Here is a 23,543-nt window from a genome sequence, read left to right on the forward strand (position 1 = left end):
CTGCCATTTCCATGCATACAAGGAGGACAGTGACAAACCAGCCGCACGTAAACTGGAGACTGTGGGGACCTCATACAGTTCTCACGCACCAGTGGCTCCTAAGTTCCCAACTCTAGTTAAGAAGAGTGAAAGTGCTAATCGCTCAGTTGTGTCTGACTCTTTGCCACCCCATGGACTGTAGCTCACCAGGCTCCTCTGTCCATGGAATTCTCCACATAAGAATACTGGAGTGGGTTGCTGCTCTCTTCTTGAGGGGATCTGACTCAGGGATCAAACCTGGGTGTTCTGTATTGCAGGCAGATTCTTTATCATCTGAGCCACCAGGGAAGCCCTGGTTAACTCCAGTTAAGAAGCTTCCTTAACCCCAGATTCATGTGCTCAGTTACTCACTAATTATCTCTACTTGGAAGTGTAATAAAATCTCAAATATTAAAATTGCAAAGCACTCCTGAGGTGTCCACCTACCCTCAACCTACTCTCCAACATGCTCCTCCCAAAACCTTTCACACTTCAGTAAACCTTTCACACTTCATCCTTTCCAGAGCCTTGAAGCCATGTCTGATTTCTTTCTTCTTCTCCTCACAGCCCACATCCAATCAGCAAATTGTTCAAAACAGATTCAGAATACCATCACCGACTGACTACAGCCTTGTCTAACTCAATGAACCTATGAGCCATGCCATGTAGGGCCACCCAAGACAGACAGGTCATGGTGGAGAGTTCTGACAAAACGTGGTCCACTGGAGAAGGGAATGGGAAACCACTTCAGTATTCTTGCCTTAAAAACCCCATGAACAGTATGAAAAGGCAAAATGATAGGAAACTGAAAGATGAACTCTCCAGGTCAGTAGGTACCCAATATGCTACAGGAGAACAGTGGAGAAATAACTCCAGAAAGAATGAAGAGACGGAGCCAAAGCAAAAACAATACCCAGTTGTAGATGTGAATGGTGATAGAAGTAAAGTTTGATGCTATAACAAACAATATTGCATAGGAACCTGGAATATTAGGTCCATGAATCAAGGTTAATTGGAAGTGGTCAAACAGGAGATGACAAGAGTGAACATTGACATTTTAGGAATCAGCAAACTAAAATGAACTGGAATGGGTGGATTTAACTCAGATGACCATTATATCTACTACTGTGGGCAGGAATCCCTTAGAAAAAATGGAGTAGCCCTCATAGTCAACAAAAGAGTAGGAAATGCAGTACTTGAATGTAATCTCAAAAACGACAGAATGATCACTGCTCGTTTCCAAGGCAAACCATTCAATATCACAGTAATCCAAGTCTACGCCCCAACCAGTAAAGCTGAATAAGCTGAAGTTGAATGGTTCTATGAAGACCTATAAGACCTTGTAGAACTAACACCCAAAAAAGATGTCCTTTTCATTATAGGGGACTGGAATGCAAAAGTAGGAGGTCAAGAGATGCCTGGAGTAACAGGCAAATTTGGCCTTGGAATATGAAATGAAGCAGGGCAAAGGCTAACAGTATTTTGCCAAGAGGATGCACTGGTCATAGCAAACACTCTCTTCCAACAACACAAGAGAAGACTCTACACATGGACATCACCAGATGATCAATACTGAAATCAGATTGATTATATTCTTTGCAGCCAAAGATGGAGAAGCTCTATACAGTCAGCAAAAACAAGACCAGGAGCTGACTGTGGCTCAGATTATGAACTCCTTACTGCTAAATTCAGACTTAAATTGAAGAAAGTAGAGAAAACCACTAGACCATTCAGGTATGATCTAAATCAAATCCCTTATGATTATACAGTGGAAGTGAGAAATAGATTTAAGGGACTAGAGCTGATAGAGTGCCTGCAGAAATATGGACATAGGTTCGTGACATTGTACAGGAAGCAGTGATCAAGACCATCCCCAAGAAAAAGAAATGCAAAAAAGGCAAAATGATTGTCTGAGAAGGCCTTACAAATAGCTGAGAAAAGAAGAGAAGCGAAAAGCAAAGGAGAAAAGGAAAGATATACTCATTTGAATGCAGAGTTCCAAAGAATAGCAAGGAGAGATAAGAAAGCCTTCCTCAGTGATCAATGCAAAGAAGGAGAGGAAAACAACAGAATAGGAAAGACTAGAGATCTCTTCAAGAAAATTAGGGATACCAAGGGAATATTTCATGCAAAGATGGGCACAATAAAGGACAGAAATGGTATGAACCTAACAGAAGCAGGAGATATTAAGAAGAGGTGGAAACAATACACAGAAGAACTATACAAAAAAGGTTTTCATGACCCAGATAACCACGATGGTGTGATCACCCACCTAGGGCCAGACATTCTGGAATGAGAAGTCAAGTGGGCCTTAGGAAGCTTCACTGTGAACAAAGCCAGTGGAGGTGATGGAATTCCAGTTGAGCTATTTCAAATCCTAAGAGATGATGCTGTGAAAGTGCTGCATTCAATATGTCAGCAAATTGGGAAAACTCAGCAGTGGCCACAGGACTGGAAAAGGTCAGTTTTCATTCCAGTCCCAAAGAAAGGCAATGCCAAAGAATGTTCAAACTATTGCACAATTGAACTCATCTCACATGCTAGCAAAGTAATGCTCAAAATTCTCCAAGCCAGGCTTCAACAGTACGTGAACTGTGAACTTCCAGTTGTTCAAGCTGGATTTAGAAAAGGCAGAGGAACCAGAGATCAAATTGCCAACATCCGCTGGATCATGGAAACAGCAAGAGAGTTCCAGAAAAACATCTATTTTTGCTTTATTGACTATGCCAAAGCCTTTGACTGTGGATCACAACAAACTGTGGAAAATTCTGAAAGAGATGGGAATACCAGACCATCTGACCTGCCCCCTGAGAAATCTGTATACAAGACAAGAAGCAACAGTTAGAACTGGACATGGAACAACAGCCTGGTTCCAAATTGGGAAAGGAGTATGTCAAAACTGTATATTGTCATCCTGTTTATTTAACTTATATTCAGAGTGAAGTGAAAGTGAAGTCGCTCAGTTGTGTCCGACTCTTTGCGACCCCATGGACTATAGCCCACCAGGCTCCTCCGTCCATGGGATTCTCCAGGCAAGAATACTGGAGAGGGTTGCCATTTTCTTCTCCAGAATGTATATTCAGAGTACGTCATGTGAAATGCCGGGCTGGATGAAGCACAAGCTATAATCAAGACTGCCGGGAGAATTATCACTAACCTCAGATGTGCAGATGACACCACTTTTATGACAGAAAGTAAAGAAGAACTAAACAGCCTCTTGATGAAAGTGAAAGAGAAGAGTGAAAAAGCTGGCTTAAGACTCAACATTCAGAAAATGAAGACCACGACATCTGGTCCCATCACTTCATGGCAAATAGATGGGGAAACAGTGGAAACAGTGGCTGACTTTAATCACTGCAGATGGTAACTGCAGCCATGAAATTAAAAGATGCTTGCTGCTTGAAAGAAAAGCTAGGACCAACCTCATAGCATATTAAAAAGCAGAGACATTACTTTGCCAACAAAGGTCTGTACAGTCAAAGCTATGGTTTTTCCAGAAGTCATGTATGGATGTGAGAGCTGTACCATAAAGCTAAGCACCAAAGAATTGATGATTTTGAACTATGGTATTGGAGAAGACTCTTGAGAGTCCCTTGGACTGCAAGGAGATCCAACCAGTCCATCCTAAAGGAAATCAGTCTTGAATATTCATTGGAAGAACTAATGCTGAAGCTGAAACTCCAATGCTTTGGCCACCTGATGGGAAGAACTGACTCATTGGAAAAGACCCTGATGCTGGGAAAGATTGAGCACAGGAGGAGAAGGGGATGACAGAGGATGAGATGGTTGGATGGCATCACCGACTTGATGGACATGAGTTTGAGTAAGCTCTGGGAGTTGGTGATGGACAGGGAAGCCTGGTGTGCTGCAATCCATGGGGTCTCAGAGTCCGACATGACTGAGTTACTGAACTGACTGACCATCACTTCTTGACCTTGTCGACACCATCATTTTGGGAGTATCCCCCATCTGCTCTTGTCTAGATTATTTAGTCATTAACTAACTGGCCTCTCTGCTTCCTCCATGCTTTGTCACCTTTACAGTTTATTCTCAACAGAGCAGCCAGTGTGAGTTTTAAGAATTAAGTATGAAGATGCTACCTCTCTGCTCAAGGTTCTCCAGTGATGTCCCATCTTACTCAGAGCCGAAGCCAAACTTCTGCCGGGAAGAGCTGGCGTGTAATCTGTAATCTGCCCCCACTACACTACTGTGCTCACGCATGTCTTCCTCGAGTTGTTCTCACTCTGTTCCAACCACACTGATCCCCTTATTGTTCCTCAGGTACGCCAGGCACGCCCAGCCTTTCCCCTTGTTCTCTCCTTTCTGCTTGAACACGCGTCTGTCTCATGGTTATCTGCCTGGCTCCCTCCCTCCTTCAGACCTTTCTCAGATGTCCCCTCATCAGCGAGGCCCTCCCTAACCACCTATTTACAAGGACAATCTCCACTCCTCCCCTCCGCATTCTCTGTTCTCTAGCCTGCTTTATTTTTCTCCATTATACTTATCACAGTCTGACATACTGCTGAGCTCATATACTTATTTACTTTCCGCCTTCCTCTACTAGAATGTAAGCTCCATGGGACCAGAGGGGTTTTTTGGTCTAGTTTTTTCACTGCTGTGTTACCAGTCCCTAGGACAAGACTGGACACATAATTGGTATCCAATTAAATGTAAAATTGACTGCTAGAGAAAATTTTACTTGAACATTTTAAATTTAGAGAAACATAGAGAAAAAAGCTTTTTCAAGTAGTACTGTGCAAATGCCTAAGAAGTCAAACTAGTGACTATTTCTTCTCTGGTGGCTCAGACAGTAAAGAATCCGACTGCAGTGCGGGATGCCTGGGTTTGATCCCTGGGTTGGGAAGATCTCCTGAAGAAGGCAATGGCAACCCACTCCAGTATTCTTGCCTGGAGAATCCCACGGACAGAGAAACCTGGCGGCCTACAGTCCATGGGGTTGCAAAGAGTCAGACACGACTGAGTGACTAAGCACAGTGCATTTCTCTTCTAAATAATTAAACATCATTGACAAGTAGGCATGAGGTGGGATGTGTTCCTTGATGAATCCAAGTCACTGCCCAAAGAATTAAACCCTCACAAATAACCCAACTTCCCACTTTTGACTTTAAATGGATAATTAACAAAAAAGCAGTTGATATGGGGGAAAGCATGAATTAAAGTATACTTACTGGAAAGATGTTTCTTCTACAAAAGAATAAGTAAATATCATTAATATAAGAATTAATAGGGTATGATACAGATTCATATAAAAATGAGTTTGGAATTAATTCCTTGTTTTCAATTTTGATTCTCGCTTGCTGACATTTATACCTTCTAAATGGAGGGTTGGCAAACTTTATGTAAAGGCCCACAAGGTAAATATTTTAGGCTCTGTGGGCAAAGAGGTAAAACCAAGGATATTAAGTAGGTACTAATATAACAAAAGAGAAACAAATTTCCAAAAATTTTTATCAATGAACTAAGAAATCATAATAAAACGGAATCACTTTGCTGTACACCTGAAACTAATGTAATATTGTTAATCGACTGTACTCCAATATAAGATGAAAAGTAAAAAAAACAAGCACATGCATTTTTTTTTTGCCAAGCACTTACAGATTTTTTTCAAGTAACTTTCAAAAAACCCACTGAAATAAAAAAATAATAATCAAAATCTAGTAATACAGGTCAACTAATTAGAAGCATGGAATTCTTTTGGGGGGGATATTTTTCTTAATTGGTGTTCAACAGTAGTTCCTTCCCTTTTATCAGATCGATTGCAAAGTTTATTTGCAAAAAGTATTCTTAGCTTGTGGTCCATAGAAAAATCAAGTGGCAGACCAGATCTGGTCCATGAGTCAAAGTTTGCCAATCCTTTCTGAAATGCAAGTTCAAGAAAACAACTCTCCTAGAGAGGTTTTCTGCTAGATGAAAATGAGAGTAACATTCCTAGCTAATGAATTAATAATATTCATATAAAATCTTCAAGTAGTTCATTATTTTAAGAAAAACTGTTTACCAAATTTTTAATAAAAACACTCGGACAGACATTCTCTGCAGGTAGAGATAAGAGATGACAAGAATTTTAAAGAGCAATCTAATCGGTCTGTACTCCCATGGATGACCAGCAGGGGGACTCAGCCAGATTACATTACACTGGACTGGATTGAAACATGGTACAAAAGAACAGCTATTTATTAACTCACAGAGCCGTTATTTTTAATAACAGGGAATATCCTTGAAACCACACTCATGAAAACATTTTACAATACATATTTATAGGTATCATTAGAAACTCCCTTTAAATTTAAGTTTTATTTTGTTATAAAAAAATGTTTAAACCTAATTTCCAAAAGTAGTGTTCACCATAAAATGGCTAGGAGTAAAGAAATGCATTAAGAGAATAAAGCACTTAAAAATCTCATCCATTTACCTCAAACTTACTGTATCACCAAATAGGAGCTCCAAGAGACCTAAACCCGAAGAAATCAAAACCTCAGAAGCAACTATAATACTATAGGTTTCTAGTTTTTACTGAACAATTCTCTTCTAAATACATTTGTACTAAATGTGACATTTAACATTCCATTGTTCTACACTGATAAAACATTTCACAGATTTATTCCAATGAAATGTTTATCATAAAACTAGAAATTAATTTACATCTTAAGAAGCACAATTCCTAATTTAAAAGGATCTTAAATACATGTACATGTGCTATAAATACCCACCCACGTTGCATCTCTTGGTATTGCTGCACTATGCCACTCCAGGGTGCCTCACGTATTCTGTGGTGTTTCCTGAAATGTTGCGGTGAGACAGCTCTGTCTTTTCCTCCCTATGTTTGCCACGATGCTGCATGACTCACCTGAGTGTCATCTTGAACATTTCCTACTGCAGGAAAGTTAACCAAAAATATTCTCCAGAGTTTGTTAGAGCCTCTTAGGAGAAAGAGTGTCTTGGAAGAAAACTCAATATCCGCAGAAGTTTTCTAGCAAAGTGAAATTTACTTACTTGAAAAGTAGCCTTTCCTCTGAGCATAGCACACGCCAAGCCCACAGACAGAAATCACCAAGGCCACAATGACTACAGCTGCTATGATGCCACTTACGTTGAGGTCATCTGGAATATGCAAAAGAATCCATTCATGAACTCGTGTCAAAAACATGGGCAGATGCAGTCCTTCAGTTGCAAAAGCTCAAAAAGCTCCCCTTTGTAGACACACCATAAACAACAGATGGTTTCATGCTCTTTAAGTCTGGTCAACTAACTCACTTACAGGACACGGTTCAAAATTAGCTGGAAATATTAACAGAGCTAAGTTTTATAAGAATCTGTTATATTTGAAAAAGTTCTATGATCCCAAAATAAAATACAAATATATGGCATTCTCTGGCATGCATTTGGAGACACAATAATCCATATGATTAAATATCAGGTTACAAGTGAACTTTAAAGTTCAGTGAGTTCAAGTATTCTCAATACTACCCACCTTATGCCTCACTACATACAAAATGTAGTAACACGTATGAAAATAGTGTGTTCTTTCTTTTTTTTTTAAAAAAAAAAATAAAGCTGCGATAAAAGGAGGGTATCATTATTCAGGCCAAAAGGAACGGAGCCACGTGCTCAGTGTGAAGTAGGATCCTGTGGAGCTGTACAGTGAAGCAGCCTGGGAGTAACCAGCAAACCTGCGCTTCACTTTCTTCTACACTCAACAAAGCACTGATTTAGAGTAGTCAACAGATCTGGTTTTGGTGACAAGTTCTTGGTGAGAATTCAAAAAGAAAATTGGAAATGAGGCTTCATGAATTATGAATTTCCAAAGGTGTGAATTCCAAACCAAGACTGTGAAACATCTAGGATCAAGGGATGAACCTTAAACAAAGTAATTCTAACTTTTGAGTCAGCTTATACCAGAAAGTGTAGGTAACGTGGAAATCATGTTCAAATTAAAGTGATGCTTCTGGGACTGCAAGGACAGCCAACCAGTCCATCCTAAAGGAAATCAGTCCTGAATATTCATCGGAAGGATGATGCTGAAGCTGAAACTCCAAATTGTGGCTACCTGATGTGAAGAACTGACTCACTGGAAAAGATCCTGATGCTGGGAAAGATTGAAGGCAGGAGGAGAAGGGGATGACAGAGGATAAGATGGTTGGACCAACTCGACGGACATGAGTTTGAGTAAGTTCCGGGAGTTGGTGATGGACAGGGAAGCCTGGCATGCTGCAGTCCATGGGGTTGCAAAGAGTCAGAACCAAACTGAACTGAACTAGGAAAACACAAAATTCTAAATTTTATGTATTTATTTACTGCATGCTATGAAAACTAACTAGTATGTCAAAACTATGACTTCATAGATAATATTTCTTAAGATAAGGCTAAATTGATATTGACATTAAATACGAGCATTTAAAGAAAAGACAAAGGATGAATTTTTCTAATAACTGTAAAGCAGCATTGAGAGGATATTTTCTGATAATTTAAGCAAATGCTCATGTCTGACTATAAACGTTTAGCTTGTGAGTCAGTTAGGTGGATAGTATGTATACCTGAATTTCAAAAAGAGCTGGAATTCAAACTTGTGGAAATTAGAGTATACTACTGAATATTTTTACTTTAGGATATCCTGAAGTCTAATAGGAATGTTTTCTTAAAAAAAAAATGATGCTAAGAGTTAACTGTACACAAACAGTATGACTTACTGCCTACACATCTGCATACCTCAAAAAGCACTGAATAAATGAACTTCTGACCCCACAAAGCTGAAGACAACTTCCTGAATCAGGGGGAGCACTCAGCACTCTGCTTTAGGGTACAGCCTTCCAGAGTGACTTTTAACCCTGCGGGCACCATCTCCAGCTCATCCCTATTACACAACCATTTTCAAACAAATGACTTTCAAACAAGAAAGAATTAAAATATTTTATTACAAGTAAGACTGAAAAAAACTATCATGCTCACTCTGAAATTCATGCAATCTGAAAAGATTCTTGAATCCGAATTTTATTGGGCTCTAAGCTTATTTTATGTGACTTATATGAGTTATGTTTTACAGCAAACTAGATCCATAACTATATTCAACATGTCTTGGGAGTTCCCGGCTTGCCTAGTGGTTAGGACTTGCGCTTTCATTGCTGTGTCCCAGGTTCAGTCTCTGGTTGGGGAACTGAGATCCCGCAAGCCACAAGGCACAGTCAAAAGACCCCAAAAAACAACAACAAAAAAAAGTCTTTTTAGTCTGTAATAAGTATAAACATAGTATTTTGGGGGACTGAAAAAATTAACAATTAAAATAGCCAATACTTAACAGTGCTCATAATTCATCAATGCCACCCTAACACTTTTGAATATTATTTTAATCTTCATACCAACCTTATAAGGACAGTATTTCACTATTTCCATTTTGGGGAGACTGAGGCACAGAGGTTAATTAACTTATTCAAGAGCATGCAGTTCATAAGTGGCAAAGCTGGAATTCAAATCCCTACTCCCAGTCCTTGACCCTGAGCACTTAACAACACTCTTGAGCTTTTGTTTGAAAGAGGATTGCTCAGCTGAGCATATTATTTCAATAATTATTCCAAAATCTGTAAAATACAATGATAAATATCCTTGGCTTGTTTGGAAGGTGGATTAAAACAGCATCTTTGCTTTTTTGTAATGTTATATCAAGCTGATTTAAAACATTCCCTCTGGTTTATCCTTCATGTGACTTAGCCTTTACCTATCTCTCGCTCCCTCCACTCTTAAATAACTGCGCATTCTAACTGCAAACTCTTTGTTTGTCCCAATATTTCGTGCTTACCTACTTGCATTCGTTTCCCAGGACACCTGCGATGTCCAACAGAATTACGGGCTTCACAGGAATATTCTCCACTGTCCATTTTTGAAACAGTATTAAATTGCTATTCGTGGAAGAAAAAAACATATCTTTAAGCAATAACTTTATTAGTAGACTCCTAAAAGAACTTCATGTAATATATGTGCCTAGAAACAATGAGGGTTTTGACCCCTTTGAAGCCTTTTCCTCTCTCTTCTCTACCCACTGTCCACATCCCTCTTCTTTCTGCATCTTTCAACATGGTGGGATAGAAAGCTTTCTCTTGTGCATTCTCACTTTATGGAATCGTCAGTCCCAAGAACCAGGCTCCTTTAAAGATAGTCACCATGAACTCAAAGCCAAGGTTTATGTGTAAATAATGTTAGACTGAAACCAAAAATGATCTTCCAGCACATGATAACTGGGGATTCAAAGGAAGCCGCTGTATGTCATCCATACGCTGGAGTCTTTGTTTTGCTCATTTCTCAGAAAATAACCCATCTTGGCTCTACCCTGGTGCACCCCTTTGACATCACAGATATTTCAAGGGTTGGGGCTGAGGAAAGCGAATCTATATCATTTCAGACTCGCCTTGGGGCTTTTCATCACCTGCTTTGAGAAGAAATAAATTTGCGAAGTAAATATAGCCAAGTGTGAAAGCAGGTTTTCTGCCCAGGTTCTCAGTGTAAAATCACTCAGACCTGCTGACTAAGGCTGCTGACTCAGAAAGGGCGAGGGCGTCCTTCCTTATTGAGCAATCACACCCACTGACATGCTGATCCTTCAGTCACTTTACCGATATACTTTATTAGTCACCAGAAGATCTAGGTTTTAAATGTTACTGCACACTTGCAGATTGAAGGGAGGAAAAGAAACATTATACTCTCTTAAAATTCATTAAAATTTTTATTACCATGCCTTCAAAACTTTCTCACAATGATTGTGGCAGTGATCCTGCACTGCTAAAAATGCAGCATTTTAAAACTGACACATTACTTTGAATGAAAAAAAAAAGTTTCAGATTTAATGATTTTCTTTTACTCCCACCTCGACCCTAAAAAGTCAGAGACGAGACAGTAAAATACCTTTATTTATAAATGTCATTAACTCGAAAGAGCTTTTTTTAAAAATAGGTTTCCATCAATATTCCTGAGAAAAGCTTTTTGATCCATCAATCTGGACTAAAGCTAAAGTATTAGATATTCAAGTCACAGAGTTTTTGATGAGCTAGTCATGGCAGAGTTTAATGACAGACATCCTATCACATGCTGGCAACAGGCACTGTTCTCACATGGCTGGCACCGAGGTCAGGACATCCCCAAGTTTGATTTTTTTTTAAAGTTTTTATTATAGTACAGGCGATTTACAATGTTGTGCTAATCTCTAGTGTTCAATTATACATACATATAAATCTCTACCCCTTTTCAGAATCTTTTCCCTTATAGTTGATTACAAGATGTTGAGTCCAGTTCCCTGTGCTATACATTAGGACCTTGTTGTTTATCTATTTGATGTATAGTAGCTTTGTATCTGCTGATCCCAAACTCCTAATTTATCCTTCCCTTTCCCCTTTGGTAACCATAAGGTCCCTTTCTATCTCTGTGAGTCTGTTTCTGTTATAAGTTCATTTGTATCGTGTTTTAGATTCCACATGTAAATGATGTCATATGATATTTGTCTTTATTTCACTTAGTATGATAATCTCCAGGTCCATCCATGTTGTTGCAAATGGCATTATTTCACACACACATACACACACATATATATATACACATCACATCTACTTTATCCATTCATCTGTTGGTGGACATTTTGGTTGCTTCTACATTTTGATTACTGTAAACAGTGCTTTATAAACACTGAGGTGCATGTATCTTTTCAAATTAGTTTTCTCGGGAAAACTATATGCCCCATGACATCGCTGGGTCATATAGTAGCTCTATTTTTAGTTTTTTAAGGAATCTCCATACTGTTTTCCATAGTGAGTGAACCAATTTACATTTCCACCAATGGTGTAGGAGAATTCCCTTTCCAAGAGAGTTTTCATACATTTAGTGTAAATGCATATAGTATAAATATGAGACTACACTTGGTACCTTTCCAGGCCTGATCCATCATCATGACTGCATCTCAGTCATGCCTCAGGCCCTTGGTGCCAAGCTCTGTGTGCCCAGCTCCCCAGTCCTCTGTTTTGTCTTCTCATCCCCTATGGCGGCATTTTCCATCACTTCTCTGTGTGAGTGGCTCCATCCTTCCTGCTCCCCTTTCCTCTCTCTACTTAATAAGCAACAGTATCAGCCCTCTACTCACATTATTTTAGTTCTAATAATTTCTTTTTCCCAAATGCAAGACAGTTATTAGGCCAATGCTTAAAATGACCTTACCAGAGTTCCAGATTTTGGATTCATTGTGTATGAGCTGTTGGTGATTTGGGAGCCAAGTTTTGGATTCTCTGACAAAGGGACGCCGTTCTTAAACCACGTGTATTCAGGAGCTGGGTTGCCTTCTTTGTCCTGACATCGCAGCTCTACCACAGTTCCACGCAGGGCAGAATTGGGCACTTCACATGATGGAACTGCCGGAGCCACTGAAGGTTGGACGTCAAATGGCATTGGTTATTTACAAGCTGAAGAAGTATATTAACAGCCCGGTAAAGATGGACTTATTGGACATCTGTGATAGAGACTGGTTACTATTCAAGAGACTCACTTCCTTTCTTCACTAGCACACAGCCAGGCCACACTTGCCAGACCCCTCGCAGCCAGATGGGGTCACATGCATGAGTTCTAGCCAATGGAATACATGCTATTCCCAGTCTTGACCTAGAAAAACTTCCTGTATGATTCTCCATTCCTTCCTTCCTTCTAAAATGGAGCAGGACCCTATGGTCCTTGCCCCCGCCCCCATCTCCCGCCCCATGTCCTTTGCCTGCCTTTTTTTGTAATTGAAGGATAATTGCTCTACAATATTGGTTTGATTTTTGCCATGCATCAACATTAGGGCTTCCCTGGTGGCGCTAGTGGTGAAGAACTCATCTGCCAATGCAGGAGAAGTTAGAGACACTGGTTCGATCCCTGAGTCGGGAAGATCCCCTGGAGGAGGACAAGGCAATCCACTCCAGTATTCTTGCCTGGACAGTCCCCTGGACAGAGGAGCTTGGTGTGCTACAGTCCATAGGGTCACAAAGAGTCGGACATGACTGAAGTGACTTAGCACGCATGCATACATCAACATGAAACAGCCATAGGTATACATATGTCCCCTCCCTCTAGGTTGTTACAGAGTCCCAGTTTGAGTTACCTGAATCATACACTCTGCCTGCCTTTTGTCTGTGGAAAAAATTTAGTCAAAGAGTAAGTTTAATCAGAGAAGTGAGAAAATGCAGAAACAAAGGAAAACAGTCAAAAGAGACCAAATAACAACAGTTTAGTCATTAAGCATAGTCGAGGACCTTCATTTCTTCTGAAGGGCTACAGATAATATTCTGAGCCATAGACTGTCTTATAGATACTGAAATCCCAGATGGAGAAGCTAACTCATGACGCCCAGACTGTAGCTGCCACAATTCTGAGAACTGGCCTCAAGAAATGGAAACAAACTATCCTGGAACTGAAGATTGTACCTAAAACTATCAAGATGTTGCTGATCAGACCACCAATGACCAATCTCAAGATGACTGTCAGAGCTGACTGTGCTGTTTCTGCATGTAACACCGTCCTCTGTCTATAAAAGCTCTCACCCCTTGATTGTTGGGGGGTGAGGGCAGTTGGGCTCCGGACAGGGCCGCCCCCTGCCCCTGTCCCCAGCATTGCCAGTATCCAAAATAAAGCACACTTTCCTTTCCACCAGGGCTTCCTTTGTGACTCAGCTGGTAAAGAATCCACCTGCAATGCGGGAGACCTGGGTTCAATCCCTGGGTTGGGAAGATCCCCTGGAGAAGGGAAAGGCTACCCATTCCAGTATTCTGGCCTGGAGAATTCCATAGACTGTATAGTCCATGGGGTCGCAAAGAGTCAAACAAAACTGAAAGACTTTCACTTCACATCACTTCCTTTCCAGCAACCTGGCCTCTTGAATGGCTTTTGAGGGGCGAGCAGTGGGACCTGGGTTTGGTAATACTCCTACCCCTCCCACTACCAGCTAGGTGTCAAGACCTATGGTGACCTCAGAAAGCTATGTATCGAGGATGTTAGTCTTGCATTAGCTTGGATCTCTACTGATTTGGAATCTCCCTGCAATGTGGGAGACCTGGGTTCCATCCCTGACTTTGGGAAGATCCCCTGGAGCAGGGAATGGCAACCCACACCAACCCAACCCACATTCTTGCTTGAAGAATTCCATGGACAGAGGAGCTTGATAGGATATAGTCCATGGAGTCGCAAAGACTATTATTATCTATTATTTATCTATTATCTATCTATCTATATTACCTATTATCTATCTGTCTATTATATATTACAACTATTATTATCTCTGTCCCCAACCATTTAGACCTGACTTACATGAGGGAAGAAACTTCTATTATGTAAGCCTCTCACTGAGAGTTCAAGGGTTACCTGTTACAATAGGGAGCACAACATTAGCTACTACAACAATTACTCTTTTTTAGATAAACAATCTCTACTTTCCCCCTCACCAATGGTTTTAATGTATTATTATCAACTATATTCAAAGTCAAAGCTGAGAATATTTTCAGGACCAGTACTCAAACAAAAATCCTTTTCAGGCCAAGAAAGAAAATACCTGTGTTAGTGTTATTCTAGGGTTCTATCCTATTCCTGGATTTAAGGAAAGTCTGGTTTAAAGTCAAGTCAAATTTGTAAAGTAAACCAGACTTTCCTTAAATCCAGGAAAACCCAGAGCTGTCTGTGTAGGCAGAATTCAACACGGTCCCCCAAGTTCCCAGGCCCTGGTGTGTATACACTTTCTCTCAGTTATTCAACCAAACACAAATGTAGGTCCTACTCTGAAGGGGTCTTAGAGTTGTAATTAAGGTTGCAAATCTGTCTTTAAGGGAAGGGAGATTGCATAGATGGTTCTGCCCTAAGCACATGACCTCTTAATTTTTTTAATTAGCTTTTATTGGGGCACAGTTGCTTTATAATGTTGTGTCAGTTTCTACCGTACAGCAAAGTGAATCAGCTATCAGTTCAGTTCAGTCGCTCAGTCATGTCCGACTCTTTGAGACCCCGTGGACTGCAGCACCCCACGCTTCCCTGCCCTTCACTACCTCACGGAGTTGCTCAAACTTATGTCCATTGAGTGACTGATGCCATCCAACCATCTCATCCTCTGTAGCCTCCTTCTCCTCCTGCTCTCAATTTGCCAAACATCAGGCTCTTTTCCAATGGGTCAGTTCTTAAATCAGCTATGCATATATACATATATCCCCTATTTTTCAGATTTCCTTCCCATTTAGGTCATCACGGAGCCTTGAGCAGAGTTCCCTGAGCTACGCAGTAGATGCTCATTCGTTATTTTCAATTTCCTTCTTTTTCACTTGTGCTTTGCAGCATGTGGGATCTTAGTTCCCCAATCAGGGATGGAACCCTTGCTCCCTGTGGTGGAAGTGCAGCGTCTTAACCACTAGACCACCAGGGACCAGTCCCACATGATCTCTTTAAAAAAGTAGTTTTCTCTGGTTAGTCACAGAATGGAAATCAGACATTCAAAACACAAGAAGGATTCAACATGCTTTTGTTAGGTTGTAGATGGACAGGCCAAGGAATGTGGTGGCTGCAGAATTGAGTGTGGCCCCAGCTGACAGCCAGCATGGGGTGGCGACTTCAGTTCTACAACTATGTGTTCACCAACCAGGTGGTTTAGTGACTCTGTAGCGTCTGACTCTTTGTGATCCCACACTGTAGCCTGTCAGGCTCCTCTGTCCATGGGATTTTCCACACAAGAATACTGGAGTGGGTTGCCATTTCCTTCTCCAGGGGATCTTCCCCACCCAGGGATTGAACCTGGGTCTCCTGCATTGCAGGTGGATTCTTTACCAACTGGGCTACCAGGGAAGCCCAATCATAAAGCAAGTGAAATCTGCCAATGAGCATGAACGAGGTTGGCAGCAGAGTTTTCTCCAGAACCTCCAGTCAAGAATTGAGCCCAGCTGACTCCTTGATCTCAGCCTTGTGATAGATACCCTGGGTAGAGAACCCAGCCACACAGTGATAGGCTTCTGATCTACAGAACCATGAACTAATAAACAGGTGGGTTTTAAAAATGTTTTTATTTACTTATTTGGCTGAGCTGAGTCTTAGTTGTAGCATGTGGGATCGTCAACCTTCATTACAGCATACAAACTCTTAACTGCGGCATGTGGGATCTAGTTCCCTGACTAGGGCCCCCTGCATTGGGAGCGTGGAGTCTTAGTGACTGGAATACCAGGGAAGTCCCACATGGGTGGTATTTTAAACTGCTAAGTTTGTGATCATTTATTATGTAGCATCAGAAGACTAATACACCAGCTGAATCTCCTGCAAGATTTTCTGAATTAAATTTCTTCTGGAACAGTACATCATTAGTACTTTAGAAACAGCCTACATATAGTAGAAAAAGGAAGAGGAGTTACTTTATTCTCTTTGCTTGACAGTTTATAGTGACATCTAAGAGAAGAATGGATCAGTTCCTCCACCAGTGATCATCATGTGCAGTTACCATCTATCAGTGCATCTTAGAGTAACTAATTGTACTGGCTTTGCATTTAACCTTATCAGGATCCAAATATTGGTCCAGACACTAGCTGTGCAGCCCTGGAAAATCACTTAACATCTATATATTCATCCATAAAAAACAGGTTGTCAGTGGTAAAATTGCACACTTGAAAGAGCCTAACACATACTACCTGCACAATAAATGCTAATTTCTTTTCTTACCAGAATAACTTCTATACTCCCCCAGCCTATAGTTTCTAAAAAGTCTATTTTATTGAAGTATATTTGATTTACAATGTTGTGTTAATTTCTGCTGCGCAGCAAAGTGATTCAGATACATATACATATAATCACTGTTTTTCATATTCTTTTCCAATATGGTTTATCACAGAAGACTGAATATAGCTCCCTGAGCTATAGAGTAGGATCTTGTTCATTAGACATATGATAGTTTGCATCTGCTAATTCCAATACTTTTTTGTTTTATTGCTTTTCTATCAGCTCACTTGAGACTATTTTATATAATAAGAGAATCACTACATATGCTGAAAGTGACTGAAAAATAAACTCTTGAGGAAAATGCTTCTATGTACAGTGTAGGATCCCCTGGAGAGGGAAATGGCAAACTGCTCCAGTGTTCTTGCCTGAAAAATCCCATGGACAGAGGAACCTGGTGGGCTACAGTCCATGGGGTCGCAAAGAGTCAGACACGACTGATCACGCATGCACACAGTGTAGGATCATTAAGATTTACCCCAGTCGTAACTGGAAAGAGACTTTGTCATAATGAAGTAGTAACAGTAAAATGTCAGCAGCCAGTGAGGTGAAGAGGCTGCAACCGGGAAGGTGGTGCTGGAGTCCACCTTTATAACTTTACTCCCTGGGGCCCTGCGTTGCCTCACTGCTCTGGAGCTGGGTGAGGGGATAAGGGCGGGAACAGTAACCACACACACACAAGCACATCACCTAATACTTCTAGAGTGACCGTATCCTCTTCCAGGTTTTGACCTTGTTCCGATGGGGCACTAACTTCACAACGATATTTCCCGGCATCGTTTCTTGTAACATTTTTGATCCGTATGCTGAAATCTATCATCTCAGCTCGATCCTTAAAATCACCTTTTAGAAAAAGAAGACAATGATGTTAATAATGAGGCAATAACTTTCTATACACTACCTTCTTCTAATCACTTTGTTCAGTAACCACTGCATTTATTTTCCTATTAATAAACTCAATTTAAAACCTTAAAAATTGTTTATGAGTGCTGCTATTTCTAATTTCTTTTTTTTTGTTTGTTTAAAATCTTATACTGTCACAAAAGAACACTCAGTTCTAACCACTGGATTATTTTGAACTAAATCCCAGCATCATTGCATTGTATCTATCATTATCAACACTTTAAAAGCTCACTATATATTCAACAAGAAGATCAGGGAGTATAAAGAAATGTGCAACAAAAAATTTTATAAAGAAAACACTGGATAGAGGTGGTCATATTTACCTTCCCCTAAGTGCCAACCAGGAGTTGGTGATGGACAGGGAGGCCTGGCGTGCTGCAATTCATGGGGTCGCAAAGAGTCGGACATGACTGAGCGACTGATCTGATCTGAAGTGCCAACCCCCTAAGCTTCTCAGTGATGACCTAGCTTTCTGGATCACCCAGAAATAGGGTAAAGTTATTACTAAAATTGAGCAGCGACCCTCCATCCCAACCCCACACCATCTTTTCTTCCATTCTGTCAAGAATTTAATCTACCGGACCAGCAAAAACAACTGTTATCTTACATCCTCTAGGAGTGAGATGAAAAATGAGCAGTCCAGAGCCTCCATGGAGTTCACCCACTTCTATTCTGTCCTCTGTTTTTGCTGTTCTGTTTTGGGTCTTGGTTTCTCCTGGTTTCACATCACACTTGGAGAAGGAAATGGCAGCCCACTCCAGTACTCTTGCCTGGAAAATCCCATGGACAGAGGAGCCTGGTAGGCTACAGTCCATGGGGTCCCAAAGAGTCGGACATGACTGAATGACTTCACTTTCACTCTGCTGGTTTCACATCACACTTATAGAAACACATTCTCAGTCACTAGCCACGTCCTGTTCTCGTTGGTGAATCAAAGGGTCTGGGGTATGTGGCGCTCTCTTTCTCTCACCTCATTGAGTCTCCAACTTCTTACCTTGAAGAGCCTGTTGATAGTAGACAAAGGAAACACCGCGCCCCAATTTCTTCCACTCCAATCTGGAGGAAACGGTCTTCTTTGGGTATTTACAGGCTAAAATAGCCTCTAGAAACAACAACAAAAAAATATTTGTTTTCTAACTGTTCCTCTGAGATTATATTTTACTTAATAGATTTTAAACAGCCTTATTCTTTTATCCACTCCTTCATTCATTTATTCATAAATTTCCTCATCAGGTACCAAGCTGGCTTAATTTAAAGGTTGATGGAAAGCTCTGAAATTCTTTAGCAAAATAATTTTGTGTCACTACGCTACTTTTGCTAGTTCTTGAGCCTCAGTTCCCATCTGTAAAATAAGACAGTACCTCATAGAGTTGTTGAGTCTTCATATACAAATGGGCTTCCCTGGTGGCTCACACAGTAAAGAATCCTCCTGCAATGCAGGAGGCCTGGGTTCGATCCCTGAGTTTCGGAAGATTCCCCAGAGAAGGGAAAGGCTACCCACTCCAGTATTCCTGCCTAGACAATTCCATGGACAGAGGAGTCTCACGGGCTACAGTTCACTGGGTCGGCAAAGAGTCAGACAACTGAGCAACACGTTTTCACTAATACAATAATAGATGCAAAGCACACAGGCCTGGATGTAGCAAGTCCTTTACAGAAAGGGCTATGATTAATTAACTCTTTCTCTCCCATCTCGGTCTTCAAAGAGTTTAGAGCCCAGGAGAAGAGGCAGATAAGATGCTGGAGTTCCGGTGATGAGTGCCAGGATGGAGGTCAGTAGTAGATGCTTCACACCTACTGCCTGAAAAAGGCACACTTGGCCCAGCCCAGGTCACGGTATGGAGCTTCAGATGGCCCCTCAGCACGTTACCTTCTCACCCAGCACCCTTTGATAATCTTTTCTGTGAGTACACGAATACCAACCCAACATGGTCTCCAAATAAATCGGTGACTCCTACCCTTCATCTCAATCCAGAAAAAATATAAAAAGTTTTAATCCAGGCCTCAGGTCTAACCGCCTCAATGTAGCTCCCCAGGGTCACATTACCACAGGGAATTTACTGCACTTATGTCATAAAGGAATTCCAGGAACCACCCAAGGCGCCCTCTCTTTTAACTGTCCGAACAAGACGACAGGGAGGAAAAAACCAGTGCCCGCCTACCAACTGCTTCAAGTTGCACAAATGGAAACCTCTAGTCCTGCGCATTTTTAAAGGATGTTTCAACCAGGCTCTCCAGAGTGTCAACTTCATAATTCTTTTTGTTTTTTTTTTTAATTTTTATTTTACATTGGGATATAGCTTACCATATTGTGTTAGTTTCAGGCACACACAAAGCAATTCAGTTACACATGTATATGTATCTATTCTTTTTCAGATTCTTTTCCCATATAGGTTATTACAAAGTATTAAGCAGCATTCTCCTCAATTTCTTATTTCTGAAACTTTTTTCCTTCACAGTATATTATAGTTGGACCTAAAAAACACTATATTTAACTAGAAGAGAAACTATACTAAAAAATCCTTTCTATATCTCTGATGCCATTAAAAATTATTTCAAGATGTTAAATGATATGATAGATTAAAAAAGCATACTTGTATTTACATTACATATTCTATTAAAAATATACACATAGATAGGAACAAAAAACCTACATGAATATGTATGAAAATATTAACCCAGCAATGATTTTTATGTGACAGAAGTATGATTTTTCTGTTAAATGTAGTGTCTACATTTTTTTCTTGTTCCACACACATTGCTAGAAATATAGACATAGAATAACAGGTTATGGCAAATAAAAAGTAGGACAGAGAAAAGAAAGAGGAGAAAACAATCTGAAAGATGTTTTGAAGGATGTCTAAAGTTTTAAAAGCAGGGTTTATATTACAAACAGACATCATTTTAGAGACATGTTTACAAGTATGCTAGACAGCCAAATGTGTGCCGAGGGACGTGTCTGAGGAAACACAGCTCTGTTCTGTTGATTAAGGAGAATGGGCGGTGGCCTTCCGGAGTCTTGAGTTTCAGATAGGTTTCCTTCCCGTATTTTGTTGAGTTTCCAACAATTAAACACACACCCACATTCATTTTTAGCACACACTCCTAGGTCTTAGGAATACGTTTATACTCAAATAATCACATTGTTTCACATATCTAACTGGACACACACACACACCCCTTTTGGTGAATTCTTCCTGATTTCTATATTCATTACTCTATGAAAAACCTCTGTAGAAATTATGTTAAATAGTGTAACCAAGTTTTCTTAAGTGCAGTGACTCTACTCCAACCTCAATCTCATTGACCATATAAAATATGGAGAAATGGAATTTGTCCAAAGTATACTGAGTACTTGCTTCCCAGGTGGCTCAGTGGTAGAGAATCCGCCTGCCAATGCAGGAGATGCAGCTTTGATGCCTGGGTTGGGAAGATCCTCTGGAGAAGGAAATGGCAACCCACTCCAGTATTCTCGCTGGGAAATTCCATGGACAAAAGGTGGGCTACAGTCCACGGGGTTGCAAAAGAGTCAGACAGGACTTAGCAACTAAGGAACAACAATATTGAGTACTTACTGTGTGTCTGCCATTGTTCTTGAGCTATAGCAGTGAAATCAAAGATCCCTGCCCTTTGGGATCTTATAATTTGCAGGGGGTCAGACACACAAGAAACATCACAAAGTGAGTTATGCAGTACATGAAGAGGTCATTAGTGCTACGTAAATAGGGTAGATCAAAGTCCGGGGAGTTTGGGAATGCTGGGGGAAGGGAATGCAATTTTTAAATAAATACAGTAGTAAGAGCTTGCCTCATTTAGAAGGTGATATTTGACCAAAGACTTAAAAGAGGGAATTTGGATTTTTCAACTCCCTAGAATCTGAATTTCACCTTGGTTCTTCCGGAGTGTTACAAGCATGGAAATACTTTGACCTCCAAAGCTGTGAGAAACAGTACCTCTGCTAGAAGCATGGGGCCAACATCTGAGGATAAAGAACTCAGTGGACTTAGAAGCTATAGCTTTTTCAGGAGTCATGTATGGATGTGAGATTGGACCATAAAGAAAGCTGAGCGTCGAAGAATTGATGCTTTTGAACTGTGGTGCTGGAGATGACTCTTGAGAGTTCCTTGGACTGCAAGGAGATCAAACCAGTCAATCCTAAAGGAAATCAGTCCTGAATATTCATTGGAAGGACTGATGCTGAAGCTCCAATACTTTGACCACCAGATGCGAAGAGCTGACTCACTAGAAAAGACCCTGATGTTGGGAAAGATTGAAGGCAGGAGGAGAAAGGGACGACAGAGGATGAGATGGTTGGACAGCATCACCGACTCGATGGACAGGAGTCTGAGCAAGTTCCAGGAGTTGGTGATGGACAGGGAGGCCTGGTGTGCTGCAGTCCATGGGGTCTCAGAGAGTCGGACACAACTGAGTGACTGAACTGAACTGAGCTAGACTTAGAAGCTAACTACTACAAACTTTCTTCTCTCTTTTCAGCCAAAATTCAACTTACAGCCAACATGCTCTTCTTTCTGTATATAGCCCTCAGGCTCATTATGCCATATTATGTGCTCAGTTGGTCGTGTCCAGCTCTTTGCAACTCCATGGACTGTAGCCCACCAGGCAACTCTGTCCATAGCATTTCCCAGGCAAGAATGCTGGAGTGGCTTGCCATCTCCTACTCTAGGGGATCTTCCCCACCCAGAGATCGAACCCGCATCTCTTATGTCTTCTGTATTGGCAGGTGGACTCTTTATAACTAGCGCCACATGGGAAACCCAATATGTCATAATATAGTAGTTTAAGGCACAGGCTTTGGAATCAGACCTTTGCCATAAACTAGATGTGTTGCTACTGGGCAAATTATTTAACTTTTTATAAAAATATATAGTTGTGTTCATATCTGTAAAATGAGAAGAGTAATATTATTCGTCTTGCAAAGTTGTCATAGAGATTAAATGAGATAATATATTTACGCATTTGGGTGCATATGGTCCATGCTCCATAAATGGTCATTATTCCTTTTACTCATGAGGTACTTCTCTTACTTACAGTTGTAAGCTTGCCCTGGCATGACAGAAATCCATACTTAACACCATCATATATTTGCTACCAAATTACTCAGATTTGAACTGAAGCATTACCTGTGTTTGAGACAGCAAAGAAAATAATGTAGATATAAATCATACTTTCCCAAAACAAGGCATATTGAAACAGAAAAATGCACCAAGTTTTTCTATTAAGATGATTATTGCATTGCCAAAAATACCTGTGTTGATTTGGATTGAGAAAAGATAATTCTTTGTTTGGAAAAGGCATTCTTTTCAACATGTAGCAAAATAATCATTTTTAGGAATCACACAGAATCATTGTGAATATTCATTTTTCTAGTTGCTGTATTGTCGGCTATTGCTTGATTTTCACTTCTGTGCTCAAGTTAGAAATCATCAAAATCTTACATAATGCAAGAGTAGAATTGGTACTACCAAAGTAATTCTGACAAATTGCCATAAATTACTTCTGTGGAGAAAAGCATGCTATTAAATTCTGACTTACTGCTCACACAGTTGAACACTCTCTGCATAAGGCTTCTCATATATGAGCATTACATATATGTCTTTTAAGACATGCCTCAAAAGAGAGATCAGACATTTGAAACAAGTTTCTTAAATGTTTATCATGTAAAGAAGTATCACACTTAAGAAATAGTAATTTTTCAGGTTGCCCAGCATTATTAATGTGTTCTAGGTAAAAAGATCCTTCAGAAAAGTAGTAGATAGTCAAAACTAAAGTAAATTTATAAAAACTCCTATAATTCTTTTTGGACAAGAAAGCTTGGGGTGCTACAGTCCATGGGGTCGCAAAGA

General features: G+C 40.4%; 1 protein-coding gene across 2 annotated transcripts in view; it reads right to left on the minus strand.

The window, feature by feature from the left end:
* JAM2 (junctional adhesion molecule 2) overlaps positions 1-23,543 on the minus strand; it is an 82,130-nt gene that overhangs the window by 3,850 nt on the left and 54,737 nt on the right. Inside the window, exons 3-8 of one of the 2 annotated variants that reach the window (XM_055567767.1) lie at positions 18,674-18,781; positions 17,467-17,619; positions 12,229-12,431; positions 9,830-9,929; positions 7,033-7,140; positions 5,208-5,223 (exon numbers count right to left, since the gene is read on the minus strand). In XM_055567767.1, the coding sequence (XP_055423742.1) occupies positions 5,208-5,223; positions 7,033-7,140; positions 9,830-9,929; positions 12,229-12,431; positions 17,467-17,619; positions 18,674-18,781 (688 nt within the window). The remainder of the gene's footprint in view (positions 1-5,207; positions 5,224-7,032; positions 7,141-9,829; positions 9,930-12,228; positions 12,432-17,466; positions 17,620-18,673; positions 18,782-23,543) is intronic. The other variant, XM_055567769.1, reaches the window with a different exon arrangement.

Source organism: Bubalus kerabau, chromosome 2, assembly GCF_029407905.1.
Source record: "Bubalus kerabau isolate K-KA32 ecotype Philippines breed swamp buffalo chromosome 2, PCC_UOA_SB_1v2, whole genome shotgun sequence".
NCBI lineage: Eukaryota > Metazoa > Chordata > Mammalia > Artiodactyla > Bovidae > Bubalus > Bubalus kerabau.